The 22,786-nt window shown below is 29.6% G+C and overlaps 2 protein-coding genes across 3 annotated transcripts in view; one reads left to right on the top strand and one right to left on the bottom strand.

Annotated features, from left to right (window-relative positions):
- Window positions 1-8,562, top strand: part of LOC100201134 (multiple coagulation factor deficiency protein 2 homolog) — a 10,445-nt gene extending 1,883 nt beyond the window's left edge. The window contains exons 2-3 of the mRNA XM_065805459.1: window positions 8,072-8,267; window positions 8,364-8,562. Of these exons, the coding sequence (XP_065661531.1) occupies window positions 8,072-8,267; window positions 8,364-8,480 (313 nt within the window). The 3' untranslated portion in view covers window positions 8,481-8,562. The remainder of the gene's footprint in view (window positions 1-8,071; window positions 8,268-8,363) is intronic.
- Window positions 1-22,786, bottom strand: part of LOC100209380 (ribosomal oxygenase 1) — a 120,448-nt gene that overhangs the window by 38,306 nt on the left and 59,356 nt on the right. Inside the window, exons 9-15 of one of the 2 annotated variants that reach the window (XM_065805461.1) lie at window positions 22,428-22,532; window positions 22,160-22,252; window positions 16,037-16,085; window positions 15,833-15,947; window positions 15,637-15,736; window positions 13,833-13,916; window positions 13,503-13,699 (exon numbers count right to left, since the gene is read on the bottom strand). The exons of the other annotated variant lie outside the window; for it this stretch is intronic. Of the exons in view, the coding sequence (XP_065661533.1) occupies window positions 13,631-13,699; window positions 13,833-13,916; window positions 15,637-15,736; window positions 15,833-15,947; window positions 16,037-16,085; window positions 22,160-22,252; window positions 22,428-22,532 (615 nt within the window). The 3' untranslated portion in view covers window positions 13,503-13,630. Of the gene's footprint in view, window positions 1-13,502; window positions 13,700-13,832; window positions 13,917-15,636; window positions 15,737-15,832; window positions 15,948-16,036; window positions 16,086-22,159; window positions 22,253-22,427; window positions 22,533-22,786 lie in introns of those variants that run through there. 2 annotated transcript variants of the gene reach the window in all.

Genomic DNA, 22,786 nt, shown 5'->3' with positions numbered 1-22,786 from the left:
ATGACTCTCAATTGGCTATGGTGAAAATTAAAACTAAAATGTTAAGATAATTTAATGCAAGGGTTGTCACCAACTAACAAAAAGACAAAACGCTTTCAAAAAAAAATTGCACAATAAACAGTCTTGAAAAAGTCTTCCTACAATGAACAGAAATGAAAGAAGGAAAAAATGAGCTGAATATGGTGCATCGGTGAACGTATCTTAAATGGTCTCAAATAGTCACCAGATCTTTTTTTATAGAAAAACGAAAGGAACCACCAGAAAAGAAAAAAGAAAAGTATGAAAATACCTCCCTTAAACATGCATTTAATTTCAGGTTTAAATATGCATTTAATTGCACTTATATCAACAACAAATGTTGTCATAATAGAAACTCGCAGAGTACTTTTTAATACACATTCTTGTTTTAAAACTCACAAGCTCTGAGTTTTTATGAATTAAAGATTTATTTTGTTCTAGTTTATGACTTAAAAAAACAATGGTCTATTATCATAAAAACAAACCATATGGTTTTTATGATAACGATTTTTTATAGTTTCATAGTTAAAAAGTTCCTCATCGTGGTACTCCAATTCATTGATTAAATCATTTGACAGCAAAAGGAAACGTAATGATGACATCGTTACATTTCCTTATAAATTCTAAGTTGTCAACTTCATTAAAATTTCACCTTGAATATTTCTTGCTGATAAACTCGCTCGTGTTGTTACGTGTGATTTTGCTAATTTTGTTAGAGTTTGACTTAAACTAATGTTTTAAAGCATTATTGGAGTCACATTTCTTACCATTAATCATTAATAAATTTAAATTTTCAGAGCATAACACAGTATATTTTGAATCAGGGATACTATCTCTTGGAATTGTCAATTATTAAACGTCACTAACCGAATCCAACAAGATAGAAACTGAATACTAAATACATTTATATCTGAAACTAAATATCTGCCCACTGAAATGTGTCAAACGCTTATTATCTGACTATATTTCTTAAAAAACTGACTTCAAGTTGAAAATAGTTTTCTTTCGAAGGGGAGTAGGGTCACACCCCTATACCCATTGGCTTAAAACCACCCTTGTAGGTAATGTAGCTAGTTTATCACTGCTTATTTCTACTTCAAATATTGATTTCCTTTTCTATATTATTTTTTTATATAGTTGTACTTGTTTCAGTTTTGATTGTATGCAGACTTGATTCAAGCAGATAATCGTTACCAATTAGCTTTGTAAAGAATAAACAGAATTAGGCAAAAAAGCTCTGCTTTAAACAGCTGACGCATTGTATGGATAAATACCACACAATCAAAACCCTGAAAATAATATTATCAATTATAGTACAAATAGTTATAGTTATAGTAACTGATAATAATATTATCAGTTAATATTATTATCAAAAAAGATTAATGCCATTGAAATAAGTTTTTTACTTAAAATGCATAATAGTTTAATAAGTTGTTTAATGTTTAAATATTGGGTTCGGTAAAAAGTAATTTCGTATTTTTAGGTAAAATTGAAAGACTAAATTTTTATATTAATAATTTTTATTTCTAAAAAATATAGGCACCATTTTGATTAATGATCTTTTTTTATCTTTTGGATATTTTGAAAATCCCATCCTCCCAAATTTTTCCAGTTTTCTGAGCGAAAAATTGCTTAAAGCGCATTTTGCAAGCACCCGAAGAAACGATTTTTTTCCCCGAGAGCAAATTTTCTGTTGAGTTGAAATCGGGTAGAGTTAGAAAATAAGGCTGGTGAGGTAAAACATTTCATCCAAAAAATTTAACAATTTTTGAGGGGTTGTCAAAGGCATGTGAATTCTAGCGTTATCATGATAAATAATGACTTCATTACGATTATAACTAATAATGACTTCATAACAATAAATTGCACATATCTTTCTTTTAGCTTGCGTTGCAAGCCAAAAGAAAGGCGCAATTTACGTTTGATGTTATTTTATTTGTTTTCGAAAAATAAAATAATATCAAACACCTAAAATACAAACATAATACACCTGAGATTTTGCTTCTTATTAAGAAGTTTGCAAAATAATTACTATTGTCAATAATTGAACAAGTTAAAACCATACAGAAATACATAATTCCTCAAACAAAACAAAAAAACGTCTAGGGGCAATTCCACCATTACTTACGGAACATTTTGATTTTTGTAATGTCACATTTTTAGATATATATACTTTTTATTTGAACAGATTAAATGGGACGCAAAATAACATTGCATTAAACCTTTTGTTTTCAGTTGAATATTTCAAGCCAAATATTTCAAGCCAAATATTTAATCTTCATAAACTGGTTTCCTAAATTTAATTAAGTAGTTATTAATCTGTGTAAAATTACTCAAAAGACTGTTTTAGCTATTTATTTATATATCTTAAATCAAAATAGTTATCGTTACTTATGGGGACAATACTATGCTTTTATCAAAATGTAGTTTAGCTACCATTTAGATAAAAAGTACCGTAAAACGGGGTGACTTTGATACGCGGGGTGACTTTGATAATTTTGCCTGTTAGTTACAAAAGTATTGATTTTTGAAATTTTAATGATTGTGAAGTGATTCTAACTTGTGCAAATGTGTTGGTATTAACATGACTTAAACAACAAAATAACGATTTTTACATGTACCAAAAAAATGTCAAAAAACATATGATTTTAATTTTTTGGAATAAATTTTTCTCTAAAAATCTATACTTAGATGTTCAAGTGGTATATTGCAGTTATTATACCACTGTGATATACCACTCATTTTTGGTTACTCCCAATTACATTTGCAGAAAATTCAAAACAATTTTGCTTTTCATTTTTTCAAATAATTTTCAATATTTGTTATTTCAATCTTATTGTGATTATTTAATGTTTCAAACGATTATTTATTGTTAAAAAAGACATTAAGACAAAAAATATCACAAGAAGAATTGCAGAAGACTTCATGAGAACTTATAAACGTAAAAGGTAATCGATCCTATGCATTGTATCCAGCAGAAGCCATGCAAAATGCCTTGTTAGATATCTCAACTAACAGAATATCAATTTTAAGGCATCCAAGTTATATGGTATATCATATGGTACTCTGAACAACAAGAGTAAACTAAGACATATGAAAAACTTTTGGGCAGACCAGATTACAGCCCCATACCGAAGAAAACATTCTACAAATTATAAGCATCCTGACAGATTGGAAGTTACCTTTGGATAAGTTGGATATGCGTCTGCTAGTAAAAGACTATCTAGACAGAATGGGTGTTACTAATTTAAAATTTAAAAATAACTTGCCTGGCCCTGATTGGATAAAATCCTTCATTGTTTGCAATAATCTGACTGCTCGAATTGCTGACAACGTAAAACCAGCAAGAGCTGAAATTGACTGAAATTCAGTATGTTCGTATTTTGATGAGTTATCCATTACCCTTCAAGACATTCCTAATACCAATATATTCAACTATGATGAGACAAATGTGAGCGATAATCCAGGCTCTAAAACAGTAGTTTGTAAACGTGGCCTTAAACGCGTAGAAAGAAAAATGCAGCGTTCTAAAGTATTATGTACTGTGGGAGTGCAGCTAGTCAGTTTCTTTCTCCAATGGTTGTTTATAAAGCTGCAAACTGCTATATAGAGTGAACAAATGGTGGCCCACCTGGAACTATATTTGACAGTTCAAAATCTGGTTGGTTCGACTCAAGAACATTTGAACGTTGGTTCAGGGAAATTTTTATTCCTGAAACAGCATCTCTTACAGAAACTAAAGTTGTTATTGGGGATAATTTAACTTCACATTTTTCATCTTGTTTAATCCCAATCTGCCAAACATCATTGCAGATGTTTGGCATTTGGGATTTAAAATGCTTTACATGTTTAATCCCAAATGCCAAACATCTGCAACAACCGCTTGATATTGCTGTTTTCAGATCCTTGAAAATTGAGCGGAAGAAGATTTTACAAACATGTTGAAGAGAATCATGAATCAAGTATTCAATTCCAAAAAACCATTTCCCAGCTCTCTTGAAAAGGTTGCAAAGTACTCTGTAAGCAGACAAATTACAAGTGGGGTTCGAAGCTTCAGGTATATGCTTTATTATTGGTTATATGTTTTATTATTAAATATATATTTTATTTTTGGGCAGACATATATTTTGTTATTGGGCAGATGTTAAATGCATCCGGCTACTGTCTTGTAGAAGGCCTCCTAGGCAAAGACTTAAGGGGTAAACAGATTCCATCTGTTGACCAGCCTCGCACCCCTTCTTCATCTATTAGACTAGCAGAGATGTATTTTTAATACATTGTTTCCAGTTTACGATGTTGAATGCTGGATCTTCTTGACTCAATGCATGGGTTTTGCTTGTGTCTCTGTTTTTATGACTAGACAACTCATGCTATTATCTCCTAATGAGGGCACAGCTCTAAAACTCAGTTTTATGGTTCTGAGGCTGGTTGGTAGAGAGGTTTCTTGAACTCTGTGGTAGCTCTTAGAGAGGCTGATTCCATTAATAGCTGAAAAATATCAAAGTATTAACAATGCCATGTTGCGCATGGATGGTGTCCCTGTTTGTACTTTGAATGTGCATTGCCAAGGCCAAATTTGGAGCCCTTTGTTACGGCTTAGGGTTTATTAATAGTAATGAAGCAATTTCTTGGGCTATTAAACAGTGTACTGAGTTCTATTTATGCTATGAGTCGAGTTCTTTAATAAATTTAAAAGTGACTAAAGTACCAAAAACTATAAAACACAAAAAACCATTGTCATAACCAAGTTCTCTAAACCTATCATTCACTTATATTCGTGGTCTTCGAAGTAACTTTTCTTCTGTTGAGTTTTATCTCTTGCAAATTTCACCAGAACTCTTTGTGAGACTAATTTGAGTTCAGCTGTCTCATCGTGTGATCATAGTGTTGATGGTTATCTTCCTTTAATTCGTAAAGAATCCAATAGTCATATGCTTGGCCTGGGCATTTATATTCGTAAGAATTCACCCATTTGTCGTGAAACTAGGTTTGAATCCACAGACTATTCTTTCATGTGTTTTCGTTTAGCACCACTTCACTCTATTGCCTTTGTCTTTGTTCTATATCGCTCTCCTTCATCTTAAGACTGCACTCTTTTTCTGATGTTATTTCTGATCATATTAACCAAGCCCACTCTCTTCATCCATCAGCTAATATAGTTGTTGTCGGTGACTTTAATGCTCACCACTCTGAATGGCTTGGCTCTAGTGTCAGTGATTCTGCAGGCATTAAAGCCCACAACTTTTGCCTTTCTCAATCCCTAACTCAAATAGTCAACTTTCCATCTCAATTTCTTGACAACCCGAATCATTTACCTTCTCTACTCGACTTATGTCTTGTTTCTGATCCTAGTCAGTGCTCAGTTTCTCCACATTCACCCTTAGGTGCTTCTGATCACAGTTTGATCTATCTAAAACTATTATCTCACTCTTCTTCATCATCTGAATCCCCCTATCATTGTACCTCTTACAACTACCTAAAGCTAACTGGGACTCTTTCCGTGATTTTCTTCGTGATGGCACTTGGTTAGAAATCTTTCGTCTTCCTGTTGACAAATGTGCTTCCTACATAACTTCGTGGATTCAAGCTAGCATGGAATCTTTTATTCCCTCTCGACGATTCTAGGTCAAGTCTCACTCTTTTCCATGGTTTTCCTCACATTGTGCTGCTGCAATTTCCAATCGAAACCGTTACTTCCATATCTATCAGCAAAATAATTCTCCAGAAAACAGACGTTATTAGACGATGCTAGTAAACAATTGTAACAATTGTTTACTAGCAACAATTGTAACAAGGTTTTGTCTAACGCCAAAGCCAGCTATTCTCAGATCATGAAATTTTGCATTTCATCACAAAAATTAGGCTCTCGTGACTTCTGGAGAATCTTTAATAGTATCAATAGTAAGGGCAAATATGTAATTCCACCTCTCTAGTATGGTTCGGACTTTGTCACCTCTCCTAAAAACAAAGGTGAATTGTTTGCTAAGAGCTTTTCATCAATATCATCTCTTGATTACACTAGTTGTGTTCTACCTGATATAGCCGTTAAACAGGTTGATTGATTGCTTGACATTCATATCAATCCTGCTTCTTTATCTAAAGTGGTTTCTTGCTTAGACTCCTCTACAGCTTGTGGCCCAAAATGTATACCTGCTATAGTCTTGCAAAAGTGTTCTTCGGAGCTGTCATCCATACTTTCAAAACTATTCAACAAGTGCTTATCAGAGTCTTTACAGCCCGCTGGAAAGCGGCATCTGTTATCCCTATTTTCAAAAATTCTGAAGAGCGATCTGATTCGTCCAACTACCGTCCCTTTAATCTTCCTCCTATCATAAGCAAGGTTTTTGAATCTTTAATTAACAACTATTTAATCTCTCAATTTGAATCAAACAACATACTTTGTAATCATCAATATGGATTTTGATCTTCTCGTTCTTGATTTACTAACAGTAATAACCAATAGGTTTTATCGTGCATTAAAGGGGGAGAGGTTAAGGCCATCGCTCTTGATATTTCTAAACCATTTCATAAAGTTTGGCATGCTGGTCTTCTCCATAAGATTTCTTCTTACGGTGTATCTGGTAACACCTTTAAGAATATTGAATCCTTTCTTTGCAACATCTTCAACCACCGAAGACAAATATTTATCAATTAGAGTTTGCAAATGTAAAAAATATTGATAAAATATGTTAAGTGAATCGGATACGCTATTAGAAGATGTCAGAAATATTCACTAAATGATCGAACTCAAAACATTTCATTTAAGAAAGTTAACACTTTGTCTTTCAAATATTTATTTTACTAACTAGTACCCTGCAGCAGCTTAGAGGTACTACACAGAACAACTAATTCCAAGTCCGGTTTTAACACCAGTTGTTGGTAAAAGAAAATGTGATTTTTTGGTTTTTTTGTTTAGTACCTTTTTTTATTTTAAATGGAGTTAAACAAGTAAAGTGCATTAGTACTTAGTACTTATATACAATTAGTACTTTTTTGTTAGTATTATTTTATAACTGCTAATTACAATTACTCTAATGATGCTATTAATATATTATATTGTTATGTTTTGCATATTAACACCAAATTGTTTTTTGTTTTTTTGTCCATTTTATGGATATATTCGATAACCAATCTTGTTGTTTAAATTTATAATTTTACCACTAAAATCTTAAAAGTATATTTGTAAATTGTGTTGTAATTTAATAAAACTCCTAAAAAAAGTATAAATGGCACTTGTGAAGATGGCTTAATTAATAAGCTTTTAAGAAATAATAAACTATCAGTCACCCCAACGAAGGATTGAGATCGATAACATCTTTGACTTAAAAAAATATATATTAGAACCAAAAAATATATATTAGAACCAAAAAAAAATTACATTTAATGGAATCCTATCAAGGAAAGGTATAATGTTATATCGAAAAAATAAAATTCAAAAAAAAATTTGGACGAAAGAGTTTATTTGCAAAAATGCTCAAAAACCTATCAAAGTTTCACGGTAAGACGAATGACTTTAATTTGAAATTTAAAACAAAAAAATAACACAAATAACATTATTAATCAAATTTTAAAATTTTTAAACATATAGCACTCCAATAATTACTTGGTTTTTCTTTGAATTCATTTATTCATTAAATCGAAATAACTCACTTGAGTGTGGAATTGCCCATAGATGGAATAACTATAATTTAAAATAACTATTTTTAGTGACAAAATTTACGCAAGAAATACAAAACTACTTTTAATCAGCACAATAATTCATTTCGATAAACTTTATTATATTTCAAAAAATTATAAAACTTATATACTAATTTGAATATAAACCTCTTATGTGTGTAATCACTATATTGAATTATAAGAGATCAATCTAAACTAGGTCTAGTATAATCAGAAGAGCGGATCTGATACCATAATGAATTATTACAATACAGTTAAATCAATACTAATAATGCGTGAGTTTATTTTAGAAACGGCAAATTTTATTTTACAATTTTATTTGACACCGTAATCTAAATATTTTGAAATTTACATATACCTTTTCATCACATTTTAGACACATCAAAGAACACTTAAAAGAACAAATCAATGTGTCAGAAAAAAAACTCAGTAATACCGATCTCCAGTTCCATTATTTTAAAGTACACGATAATGACAACGATGATAAATTAGATGGAATCGAACTTGCAAATGCAATGGCGCATTACCATGACGACGAAGGTTCTGAAAAACCAGAGGAATACACGGAAGAGGTAAAATATAATTGTGAAAAAGTCACCTAGCCGTTATCCAATTAATAAATAAAAACTATTCGATTAATTTTAATTTTCATTAAATATTTGTTAAAGGAGCTTGCTGGGATGGTCGATCAAATTCTAGAGGAAGACGATTTAAACAAGGATGGTTATATAGATTATCCAGAATTCATTTCATCACAAACAAAAGAAGAAAACGAAGCCGAATAAAATCGTAGAAATGAAATCTTTAGTTTTTATTGTAATATTTGTATATTTTTTTTACTAAAAGTATTCTTCAACATATAAAATATTTCAAAGAAGTTTTATAAGTCTAACATATTTTACTATTTTTTTTTAGCACTCGCTATGAAATTACAAATAAAATAAAATGCTAACATTGTATAAAGAGTTGTTAGAGATAACTAATAAAAGACAACCAACACACAACTTTTTTTTTTTTTTTCATTTTTTTATTTAGGTGCCCCAAGAAGACCTTACGGTCTTGTCACAGAGCACCGCGGAAGTGCATTTAACCAGGAAGTTCACGCCTTCTTCCTTACCGTGACGCGAAAATATGTCCAAAGCTCGTTTCGAACCTGGATCTCCTGCTTATAAAGCAAGCGTTCTAACCACTGCGCCACGGCCGCACCTTTTAAAGAGCCTATAGCTTGAGAAAAATTTGTTTTCCTCAGCCAAACTACTTTTGATGAAAATTTTATGGTGGAATGCATTTCACCATCAAATTTCAAACATTAGCTACAAATAAAAATTACCAATATAAAAATTCAAATTAGAAATTTTAAATCCAAAGCAACTTTAATCAAATATACAAGTATGTTAAATGTTTTTACACAAACGCTACTTCTTTAAATAATAAATTTAATAAATTTAAAAGAACAGTCACCATATATATCACATAATGTAACTATTTATTATGGTGACAACAGTCACAATAGCAAATAGCCACATAATAATGGTCACCATAATTTCGTCTCATATAATATACTTCATAGAAACTTGGTTCACTTTTTTATCTATTTATATTTTAAATGAATATACTTCTTTTAGAAATAACGACAGAGAATACCGAGGAGAAGGATTGGTAATTTTTAATAAAAACATACATATATGGAACAAAGTTAATATTTTATGTCAAATACAAACTATTAATATTAAAATAATAAAACTATCAATGGTGTTTGGTGTTCAATGAAAATAAAATTTTCGTTGTATTTATAAAACATCATTAACTGTTGCAAAGCAAAAAATTGATATGATTCGAGGTTTGAGTAAAGTATTTGAAATCATTAGGCATAAGTTAGATATTAGAGAGTTTGATGGTGTTATCATTACAGCATGAGTTAGATATAAGAGAGTTTAACGATGTTATCATTACAACATAAGCTAGATATAAGAGAGTTTTATGGTGTTATTATTACAGGGTATTACAATTAACCTTATATAGTGTGGGACTTAAAAGACCTTTGTTATACAAATGAAAGTGTTGAATCAGAAATTCAAAAATTTTTAGTTTTGCCTAATAACCATTTATTATTTTATTCAATTTAAGAACCAACTGCATCGCAAAAGTTATCTAATATGGCTTTGATTTAATTATTACTAACAAATCTTTGGCAAAATCAATCACCGCATGAAGACAATAAAAGTGTCATTATTTCTTAATTTGTTAACTAAATAAAATAAGCAGTTTAATAATAAAAAAAACGACGATTTTATTATGTCTATAACAGAGGCAAATATACGGAAATGTCAAATTGTTGACTGGAAACTCTGTTGACAGGAAACAAGCTGTTAAAAAATTATTTGCATCACAATGTTTAATGTTCACAATGCAAAAACTTGTCTTTGATTAAAGATTTTTTTTCAAAAAGAACGGAATCAGTCATCATAGATGATTATAAATTAGAATGGAAGTTCATTTTAAGAGTAATATCGCAGGGGAACGCCCCTCATTATATTTGTTAAGTAAATAATAAAATGGTGAAAATACTAACACAAAACTAGTTCAATCAATAAAATCATTAAAAAGATTCATAGTTTACAATACACTAGACGATATTGATGAAAAGTTGAAGCGGTGGTTGCAGAGCCATAGACTAACCGACACACACAATTAGGGGGATAAGCGAATTTTGGGGGCCCATTTGCATATTTAGACGTTCTTAGAGTGTTTTTTTTGTGAACTTTTTTAAGTAAATTTTTAAAAAATTGGGGCCCTAATGACAGTTTTTTTTTGGAGGACAGGGTGAGGTGGGGGCGGCTCTGACTAATTAGCCACGACACCTGGTGATTGTAATGTATTTCAATTATAAAAAATGTGTAAAAAAAATTGTAAAAAACTTTTTTTTAATTTTAACTATACAATCGGCTGTTAACATTTCTTTATCAAAATTGCGTTACTATACAATCGGCTGTTAACATTTCTTTATCTTTCTTGTCTTTTATGTACATTAATGACCTCCCAAAAGCCTTAAGTAAATATACTGTCATAATTTTTGCAGATGATACTAATTTGTTTTATACGTCCACAACTATTGAAGAACTTTTGAAACTACAAACATTTAACTTAAAAAACTAAACAACGGGGTTAACTCTAATAAATTATTATTAAACACAAAAAATATACCACTCACATTACCTTCGCTAAAAATAGAAAATAATGAAATCGAGAGAACCCAAGCAACAAAGTTTTTTGGTATATTATTAATGAGAACATTTTATCAAAAACGAACATAAATATGTAAAATAACAGTATATTAAAAAACACCGGTATACTATACAAAGCTAGTTCTTTGCTGTCCAAAAATAGTTTAAAACTTCTTTATTTATCTTTTATACAAAGGTATTTCATATATTGGATGGGCGAGTACTCATAAATCCAACTTAGTTACATTTTATCGAAATTAAAAGCATATTGCAAGAATAGTTTAAAATAAAGAAAAATTCTCATATGCTGACCCATTTTTAAAGCATTAAACGTCTATTGAATTTATAGTTCCCATACATAGTAATGAACTTGATAATTGTAGGCAGAACTTTTTTATCTGTTCTTCTTTTTTTGTATTGATAAAAATATTTTAGGTTTTTATAGTTTTAATTGATTTTACGTTTTTATTTTTTTGATACAAGTGCATAAATTTATCTGTTTAAGATAAGATTTTTTAATAATATTTTTTAGAGAATTCAGGTTATTCGATTTTTAAATTAACATATTTAAAAATTTGATGCTTATGGTAAAATAAGAAATCGGAATTCTTCCACTGCATTTTTCAAAATTTCTTTCTTAATGGCCAAAATAGATATGACACAAGAGAAAAAGGAAACCTTAAACTACTATTAAAAAAAAACACATCTCTTGTTTCTTTCAAAGTAATATACGAAAATACTAAATTTACAAAATCGAATAACCTGAATTCTCTAAGAAATACGAATGGGAACTTTAAATTCAATATAGTAAATCATTTACCAACATATTCATGTTAAACCAAATAAATTTTTTGTTTAAGATCAGCAATTTTTTGCTTTTCCTTTTTTTTTTCTTGGATTCTTTTTATTTTTATGCTATCTAAACGGATAATAAAATGAGGACATTATTTAATTTATTAATAGGAATTTATTGTATAGATAGTATAGAAAAAATATGTAATAATGCAGAGCGGTTTCTTGATGACAAGGCCATCGGTCTTCTGCAAGTTTCCCGCGCTCTTTAAATAATGAAAATAAAGAAAAAGGCATATTTTTGTTTCATGCATCAACGTGCGTGAAACAAAAAGCTCTCGGTGTCTTAATGATTCAAAATGGAAACAACAAGTAAAACTTACACTTTGTGTTTGATTTAGATTACAAAGGATACATCAGACCACATCTTTTTTTAAATCAGACCATAAAATTTTTCGATTTCAAGAGAAAAAATAACAAGTATATGATGAAAAACAGCAACAACAAAAAAATACCGTGAACAAAATAACGTTAAAACGAAGACTCCTTCGTTTGCCTTCCTATAAAATAAACTAAAATTTGCAATATAATGATTTATATATCAATTTAAATTAAATATTTGTTTACTGCATATAGATAAATAAAAATGTTAGTGTTTAAAATTGAATAAAAATAACTAAAAAAATAATTACTAAGATTCTTGCAAAAATAGTTTTATTATCATAAAAACCTATTAAACGTGTAAGCTACGATACCTGCCAGCAAGACGAAATGCAGCTAACTAGATTTAAATTTCTACATCAGTCGAACGTTATTCAAAAAAACTGAATCAGACAATTAGTCAGCAAATTATTCATTAAAGCAAAGTTATTAGCTGGTGAACATAAACCGGCGAATTAATCAACCATTTGTTGTAATGTTTTGATTCGGTTTTATTAAAGATTTTAGTAAAATTCCAATTTCTGTGTGAAGCATGAAACTGTTTTGTGTAATCAAAATGACTGACTTCTAAAACTGGTTTTACCAATGCCACGTTAAACGTGTCTTCCTTTTATTAAACCTCCTCTGCGTAATCAGGAAACCAAAGCAGTGTAAGTTATTTCGACTCTTTATACTTACATTATTACTAACAGATATAAGCCTAATATATATGATTTACATATAACTATAAATGATTTTTTATTAATGTTGTGTAAATAATAATTTTTTATAATATAAGATTTTAATTTTTTTTTGAATAAACTCAATTGAACTATCTTCTTGAATTCGTTATCATCAAAAAAGATTTTTTACACATCACAAATAATGCTATGGATTTGCTTTTTAAATCTTGGAATAAATTAAAATTCAGTTTTAAACATTTTCTGCCAACTAATCTTACGATGCCCACGATATAAGCAAAGTTTATACTCAGAGTTAAATAAAAATTTAAAGCATGGATTAGAAAATAAAATGCTCTCGTTAATAAAATAATCAACTTGAAACAATAAAACTTGTAAGCTTTAACGTTAACAATAGAATGGTACACTTGTTGCAGTGCGGACAGAATGGTACACTTGTTGTGTGGATAAGGCTTATCGTAATATTCTTTCTAATAACTACAAAAAATCATCTAAACTTGACAATTTACTATCTAATTCTAAGAGGAAAGCCTATTTTGACCAGATCACGCTGTCTTACTTATCTAAGTTCCAACAAAATTCTATGGATATTAAAAATGTAATCATATATATATGTTTATTGAATACAGTAAAAGGTTCTGATAAATTTGTAGAAAGAGAAAATAATTACTTTTCTTATTTGTTCTTTTTGTTAATAAAAAATTGTAAACTTTAATTACAAAATTTTGCGGTTTAATTTTTTTCATTACAGTAGCCGTACATTAAAACCATTATGTCAATAAATCAATTTTAATTTTATCATGTATGCACCAATGGAACCTTAGACCGTAGAATACCAAAGTTGTATAGACGTTTAGCGACATCAACCTGCAAGCATAAAGAGAAGTGAATGTTTTTTTAATATAAAGTAAGCAAAACGTTTGTGCACTGTATTAAAAAAAACACAACAAAACAAACAGAAGCAAAAAACAAAACAAAACAGAAACAAAAATCTAAATACCTTATGGATATCATCACCAGGAGCATTTTCAACAACAACGTACGCTGGATAACTTAACAAAAAATATTCCAAAAGATCGGCATCCTAAAACAAATATAGAATACATCTTTATTCGCAAAGATTTGATAATACTCAAATCGATAGGAGGAGCTTTTAAAAGCTAATCGATAGAAGCTATTAAAAGCAAATGGATAGGAAAAGCTATTAAAAGCTAATGCATAGGAGGGGCTATTAAAAGCTAATAGGAGATATCAAAAGCTAATGCATAGGAGATATTGAAAGCTATTTTATAGGAAAAGCATAAATAACAAAATTTGTTATTTGAGAATTTCTCAAAAAACAATTTGAAATTCTCGTTTAGGCTAATTGTTAATTTTATTTAGGTGCTCCAAGAAGTCCTTACGGTCTGATCGCAGAGCACCGCAGATGAGCATTTAATAGGAAGTTTACGCCTTCTTCCTAACCGTTACCGCAAAATTTGTCTAGAGGTGGGGTTTGAACCAAGCTTTTTTGAAAGCTAGCTCCTCGTATATACCTAAACAATACGAATGATTAACCGTTCCGAAATTATCAAAATCAATGTAACTGTATTAATCAAGACTCATGGTATGGTCGATCATCGATATCCCTCTGACAATTACCAATACTTTTCCGTGCGGGGCAACCAACCATGGTTCATTTTATTAAACAAAATAAACTGTGGTTGGTTGCATCCCCCTCTCCTTCTAGGTTACTAGGTACTTCCTAGTAGGTTTTAGCGGCAGATTGGTGTTTAGAGTCGTGGGAGGAGGCAAGGGGAATGAGTAGGGGGCAACAGGGGCAGGGGGTGGCACATTTACCGCTAGAAACATTTTTTTTGGAGTACTGCAGTTGTGATATATTTTATCGATGCTTTTACGTGTCTTTTATCATAACTATCAGTACGTCTAAGATAATCTAAAAGTTTACTTAGCAAACAATCTCTAAGATTGTTTAGCGTCTCAAAGTTTGGTTAACAAGTATCGTTAAAAAAAAAAAAAAACATTAAATATAAACATTTTTTTTGCACAACTTTATTTCCAGCGGGTGCAAAACCTTCGTTGGACGTCTTAAGGACATCGTACAGACTTGTGACTTATAAGACGTTGTATAAATGTCTATTGTATAAATTAACTATAAGACGTTGTGTAAATGTCTTACGGACGTCTGAGTCCATTGGGTTGAAGCAAAATAATTTATTGACAAATCAAAGCCAATGCTCTCAGCAAGCTCACGTTCGATTAAAATTAAAGCCAATCCAAAAAGTTAAAATTAAATCTAATTTTGACAACATTTAATTTATAACTTTTTGTTTTTCCATTATGAAAAAAAATCGTTTACCGTATGCAAAGACATTGTAGTTTTACGAACATCCGTCACTGTACAGTCACAATAGTATTGATACACCGAACTATGTTAAAAATGTCTGTGTACATTATGGTTATGAGATAATTTCTTAAAACAAAACGTCTCCGTTTTGTTTTCTTCCGTAAAAGCAGGCAAATTTGTAATGCAGGTATGTAAGCCATGGCGTATGTAAGCAGGTATGTAAGCCATGGTTTGTTGTTGCCTAGTTTTCTATTTTATTTAAAAGAAAACACAGGATTTTGTAATATTAGGCAGCGCGAGCAAGTGGGTAGGGTAGGAGACAGCTCAACCCCCCCCCCCCACGCCTTAAGCTAAATCCGCCACTGGTTTTAGGATATTGATCCCTGATTAACTAAACAATAAAACGGTAAGGGTAGTAGGGTTTTATGTAATATTTCAATGTATCAATAAAACAAACCTCTAGTGAAAAACGAAGCACTCTGAGAGGAACTTCTTTATATTGCCGACTGTTTTCGACAGAGTAATAAACTTGTAACTCAGTATCTGCTGGAATAACCCTGTAGAAAGAACAGCATGATGTACACTTTTACAATGAATGCAAATGTGTATAAAAGCGATAAATATGCCTTATTATCAAACTATTTATTACATACCGAATTATTCCTGGACGAACCAATCTCAACTCAGTACTCAATTCTATTTTGTGATGACGCCGCACTTCACCATCCCAAAATCCGTCTTTACTAAACACCGTGCATTCAACATCATCTGCAATAAAAATTAAAAGGTACTTCTGAATAAAAAAGTATAGTATTAGTATAGTTTATTAAAAGCAAAAAATCACAAAATAATTTAACCAGAAGAATAGTACGGTGGCTGAAATTCTTCCATATGATCCAACACGAGCTAAAAATTAATTTTTTGGTTACATTAAAACCAAACTTTTTTTTATATAAAATAATTATTTTTAACTATAAATTATAAACAAATTGTGTTAAAACCACGAAAACGGGCTCAACCGGGATTCGAACCCGGGGCCTCTCGCACCCAAAGCGAGAATCATACCGCTAGACCATTGAGCCATATACTGAAATGTATAATTATTTTTTTTGAGTTTTGTGCTAACTTGCAGCATACTCGTACTCAGCACTTCAATATACAAGCAAAAGAAAAAACGATTTAAAAGAGTTGGAACTAGTTTAATTAGTTTTTATACTTTTTATAAGTTAAATATTAAAAAATTTAATAAATTTTTATATTATATTTAATTACTTAATTTAAAATCTTTTATTAATATATCTAATATAAATGTTAAAAGTTACCTATGAACTTTTTAAGAATGAATTTGAACTTTTGTTTTTAGTTACAAATAAAGCAGGAAACTTTTTTTCAAAGAAAAAAATTTAAAAAAAAAAAAAAAAACATAAGTTAAATGTAAGTTAAATAAATATAATAAAAATTGTATTGTTAAAAAATCAAAGTAATTAAACGGTGAATTATTAAAGTATATTAATACACTATAAGTTAAATATTATAAGCTTAAATGTAATTTAAAAAGTTAGAAATGCTTACGCACAAGCAAAAATTATATATATATATATATCCATACCTCCAGGATCCAGGCAGGTATTGAAGCTTTTATTCCGTCTAGTTAGTTTCAAGCCAAGCCTTATATACCCTAAAGTTTTATTGCTCTAAGTTCACTAAATTTTGTATTTTAACTCAGAAGTTAAGTTCTAGAGAGCTTTGAAAATTTTCAACAGTGTCATTAACGAAGGTTATTCTATTATTCCACTTTTAGTACACGGATCTTATCTTAATAGGTCTTCCAAAGATAAGGCAGAACTATTAGCAAAGAACTTTCCTTTAATTCAACTTAATCTAATGACCACACTCTTTCTAACATTCCAGAGAAACAGAATAATTTATTGTTAGACTACCAAATTACTCAGACTTCCGTTGTTAAAACTATTTCTCTCTTTAACTCATATACTACTTGTTGTTCTGACAACATTCTCTGACAACATTTCTGTCATATTCTTACAAAAGTGTTCTTAAAAAACTCACTAAACTATTTAATAAGTACGAATTTTGTTTTCCTGCCTGCTGGGAAAGAGCACCTGTGGGGTCAATTTTTAAAAACTCTGGAGAACACTCTAACCCTTCTAACAATAGTCCAACCTTCTCTCTATTATTAGCTTGACTTTGATCAACAAGTTTCTGACATCCTATCTATAGTCTAAAAACTCGCTTTCTGACATTCAAAACAGATCTTGTTCCTTGTTCTATAGCCAACTTGGTTATCACAGAAAGTTTTTATTGTGCATTAGATGGTGGCAGTGAGGCTACGGCTATTGGTGTATCTAGGAAAGGTGTATCTAGATGAGTGTATTAATCGGTGTATCTAGGAAAGTTTTTGAAATCATTAAACCATTAGTTTCTAACCGCATTATCAAAGTCATCCTTAAAGCAGCCAATCTTGAATCTGATCTCTCCTCTTTAACAGCAGTGGTTTGTGAATTTTAACTCCAGCAAAACTTAGCTATTTACTTCAAAAAATTATCACAATACTGTTAATATTCCAATACTGATGAATGATAATACTCTTACTGAGTCTTCTACTTTAAGCTTGAACTATCATTCACTCATTTAATACAGACCTCTCATGGAAACTATATATACAATTAATTGCAAAGTTAGTATCTTCTAAGTTTTTTTTATTGTGGTTGCTATTTTCTTACTCCCAGTTTCATTCCCTACCTCTGCAAATCTCTTATCTGTTTCTATATAAAATACTTTGTCATATTTAGGTAGGTTTTTCTTAAGATTATCTTCATGATAAAGTCCAAAAAGGTACTGCAAATGTAGTTGGACCTGCTTTTTCTGCCAAGCTTGAGCCACTATCCCATCATCACAAAGTTACATCTCTTAATCTTTTTTAAAAATCATATTTTTCTGAGCTGTTTATTTTAAATCTTTTGCCTATTTTTTAAATTCCTTTTTTTTAAATTATTATTTTTAAATTATTTTTTTAAATATTTTTTATTTGGCTAAATTCCTCTCATTTAAAATACCGAAAAAAAAATAAAAAGTTATATATAAGTCAAACTGCTTGAGGAAACTTAAACTCCTATAATATAAATCTTACATACTTTGTTTGCTAGAATGCTATAGAAAATGATGCATAATTATTTAACCAGAACAAACAGAATAATGGACATAAAACAATAATAATGATAAGAACAAACTTCTATCAAAATGTGATTTTCAATTTAGATCACAAATCAATAAATATATTTATTTTCTAACTCATTCAAAACTTATTCTTTGAAAATTAAATAATTAATTACAACTTGAATAATAATGACTAAAAACCATTAAAACATCTTTTTGAGAATAAAAATAAAATTAGATTGGAATTAACAGAGAAAATCTTTCATGAATAGTCTCTTTGTTAATGTCTAAAAAAATAGAGTAAAAAAGCAAGGAAATAGTTGACAGAAGACTTGAAAAGTTGTAGGTTGTATAAGTCAGGAAAACATAAAGATGGGAGAGAGTTTTAAAGAGTTGAAGTGCAAGGAAAAAACTAGACGAATAAAAGTTTTTAGAACATGTAGGGACAAAAACAGTAATAGGATGTAACTTTGCTGAATGACGAGTCAAGCAAGAATGAGTTTTGGTTAATGGAACTAGAGATGATAGCTCTTTTGAGCAGCAATCATGATAGTATTTGTAGAAAAGAGAAAGAGATGCTACTTTACAACAATGAGAGGGAGGCAAATAAAATGTTTACGATGCGTTTCTGGACCTTGTCTAAAAGAGTAAGAGCATCATTAGAATAAAAAAATGGCAAGCATGATAAAGAGAAGCAACCATAGCAGATGCTAATTTAGCAATTGACGATAATCCAAGAAGACATAAAAAAGAGGACTCAGTGAGAGGGTTGCTATTCATTAATATAGGAATGTTGAAAGTATTGCGACAGTTGTTTGCAGTAAATAACTGAGTTTTTCTAGAGTTAGAATTCACAAGCTACTACAAGCCCCAATTTTTGATCTCTTAGAACAGGCCTGTTCTAAGAGATCAAAAAGAGAAGACTTTTTGTCAAAACTGCGGTTAAAAAGAAATGATTTAATAATCTCAAAAACTTTACAGCATATAAAGCAAGCTTATGGAGAAGACCAGCATGCCAAACTTTATCAAAAACTTTAGATGTCAAGAACAATAGCCCTTGCCTTGCCACCTCCATCTAATGAACAATAAAATATTTCAGTCACAGCAGTTAGCAAGTCAGCTGTAGAGCAAGAGGATCGAAAACCGTATTGATTGTCTGACAGTAAGTTATTTACTTACAATGAGATGTTAAAAATTTGTTGATCAAAGACTTAAAGACCTTGCTAATAACAAAGACTGATTGGACCATACCCAGCAAACATTCTATGGTGGAATTTTAGTAGACCTATATTGGCACTTTGATCAAATTGCTAAAGCTTTGTTCATCAGTTAGTAACTGATGAACAAAACTTCAGCAATTTGATCAAAGTGCCAATATAGGTCCAAATGACAGTTACTTAGTGGACCATTAGTGACAATATAGGTCTAACTGACAGTTATTTAGTGGACCATTAGTGACAGCCATCAAAGGTGGCTAGCTGATGACCAGCCACTATTATTATGTCAGAAAGTTATCAGCTTTCCATATATAGCAGCTGTCACTAATGGTCCATAAATAGCTGATAAGCAAAAGTAAAAACTGATGACTAAGTAACTGACGAGCAAAACTCCAATGAACCGCTAAAAAATGCCAACCAAGGTCTACTGCAAATCCAATAAAACAATGTTTACTGGGTAGTTGCAGGGGTCAAAATGTTCTCTTGAGTTTTAAAAAACTTAAATCACAGATGCTATTTTTAAGACAAGATTTAGTCAAGCACTTGTTAAATAGTTTAGAGAGAACTGAGGAGAGTTCTGGAGAACACTTTTGTAAGACTATGACAGAAATGTTGTTTGGACCACAAGCTGTAGAAATATTTTACTTAAAATATGACTTTAACAGAACCTGGAGTGATTTAAATATCTTTGGGTCATTTAAATAACAATGGGTTAACCTGTTAAACTGGAATGGCAGGAAGAGTATAGCCATAAGAAATAAAGATTGTATGTTAAACTTACCTTTTTGTTAATAATAATGTTGAATATTTTTCAAAAGTCTATAGAACCTAACTTCTGGTATAAGTTATTTAGATTTAGTAAACTGAGAATGGAGATTAGCATCAGAAGCACCTTTTTACACTGATTTCTTGAAATAATGAACGGACATTAGTTCTCAATAGAGTTGTTCTTTTGAAAAAGATGAAAAAAATAATTACGATCACATAACGCAGCTGCACAAGAAGATGAAAACCATGGAGTAGAATAAGACTTGACTTGGAACCAACATGAAGAAATTAAAAGCTTCCATACCTTCCTGGAGTTAGGAAATTACGCAGGAGGTGCATTTATCAGTAGAGAGAAGAAATTATTTGTAAATTATTTTGATGTTTTTTAAGTAAAAAAGTATCATCTTTTTTTAAAAAAAGTTCTTTTTGTTTATAAAATTGTTATTTTTGATTGGTTATTCCATTACCAGCTTTTAATGATTGGTTTATTCTGTTACTAGCTTTTAATTATTGGTTTATTCATTATCCAGCTGATAACAATCCACATTAGTTCACTTTGAATCCTTTGTTCCTTAAGCTATTTAAAAAATTATATTGTTCCTTGTCTCTTTTAAATAAATAATATTATTATGCTTTGTTTTAAATTGAAAATGAAACTTTTAGCGCATTTTGCCCTAAACCTGTTAATATTAAATTTTTTTTGAAACTATTAAATTTTGCATTGTTTTTCCATATCTGATAAAACATTACTATACATTAGTAATTTAAGCGATGTTAAATATATAAAAATAAAATTTTATATTTCTTATCTGAGCATTTACATGTTTGATTTCTTATCTGAACATTTATTAAAAAAGTGATAAAATTCATCAAATAATTTAAAAAAATCGATAACAGAAATTATAATAAGAAAATGAGTTTTATAAATTAAGAAAAAACTAGAAATATAAATTAAAAAAACTGGAGTTTATTTTTAGATTTTTTAGACAGTGAGATTCTTATTTTTACTTTTTTAATTATCAAAAAAATTTACAGCATTTTACAAAAATTATTAGCAGGTGATGGTGTTGGTATTTTGCGTGTTGTCAATGACCTCAGTCACCTTGGTGCATCATCTGTTGATATTTTAAATGAGGTTAGATATATTTTTTCCTTTACAATTAGTTTTTTTATTAATATTGATTTTTTTCAATTTATTTTTTCAATCTTTAAATTATTTTCAAGAATATTTTAGCATGTTCATGATTTTTCATAAAAGAGGAAAGTCAAAACTAGAAAAAATTTTGTAATAAAAAAATTTTTTTTTTTTTATTAAATATATAATTATTAATCCCTAGTCTAGAAAAAAAAATAGAGTTGTAATGAAAAAAGACACAGTTGTTATGAAAATGCCTAAAACAAAAGAAATATGCACAAAATATTAGTAAAAAAACAAACTGTACGAAACGATTTAAATAAAAATTATGAATACCTTATATATATAATATATTTAATGAAACTTTAATAAATAATTAAAAAATTAACTTTTTACTATGTTAAAAAAATTTAAAGACTCTTTTGGTAACAAAAATTGCACATTTAAGCTGTATATTACACATTTAAACTGAATATTTAATTAAAAACCAAAACAATGTAATTTTACAAAATTAAACTTTACAAAATAATTAAATTTTAATTTAAATACCTTAACCAACTTGAAAATTATAATTAAAAAAAAATATATAAATATATTTTGTTATTTGTATTCTTAAATTATATTTTCAATCATTTTGAAATTTTAGTGTTATAAAATAAAAAACTTAAGTGTTTACAAAAAACTACCTCATCGCCTGCTTCATCAATTTCAACATAATCAATAAGCTTCTCCATGAGTTTTTTAACTGTTTTTACAAAAGTATCTCGCTCAGGACATTTCTAGAATGGACAAAAAATATGTGCTAGATAAAATTCAATAATTCAAAATTCGTTAATTCCTTACCCCTCTAACATTAGGGATATATTTTCAACTGTTCTTTAACTATATTTGGGTTATTATAATTTATTTATAAATAGTAGTTTTATTTATAAATATTTGATTTTAAAATTTCACCTTTTCTGAATTTGAAACGCCAACAAATGAAGAAAAATCAATAGGAAGTCCTTCTCTGAACATTACGTTTTCACTAATTGCTTTTTGTAATGCTAATGGGATGAGCTATTAAAAATAAATTAAACTTCCATTCAAAATAAAATTAAAAAAAAACAAGCTACAACACCATAGTTATAAATAGAATTTTGCTTGTGGTAAACAAGCATATATGCAGTGAAATATCTAAAACAGACATTATGGCTTGAGCTGGTCACTCACCCAGAAGGTTTTCTTACAGACTAGGAAATCCTTTAATTTTTTTTTTACTATGTTCTCTTCATCAGAGCCAAGGAGCAACTACAGTTCACAGTGGGTCAGTG

The sequence above is a fragment of the Hydra vulgaris genome, chromosome 09 (assembly GCF_038396675.1).
Source record: "Hydra vulgaris chromosome 09, alternate assembly HydraT2T_AEP".
Lineage (NCBI taxonomy): Eukaryota > Metazoa > Cnidaria > Hydrozoa > Anthoathecata > Hydridae > Hydra > Hydra vulgaris.
The sequence above is the reverse complement of the archived record's forward strand: the minus strand, read 5'-3'. Positions and strand labels throughout refer to the sequence as shown.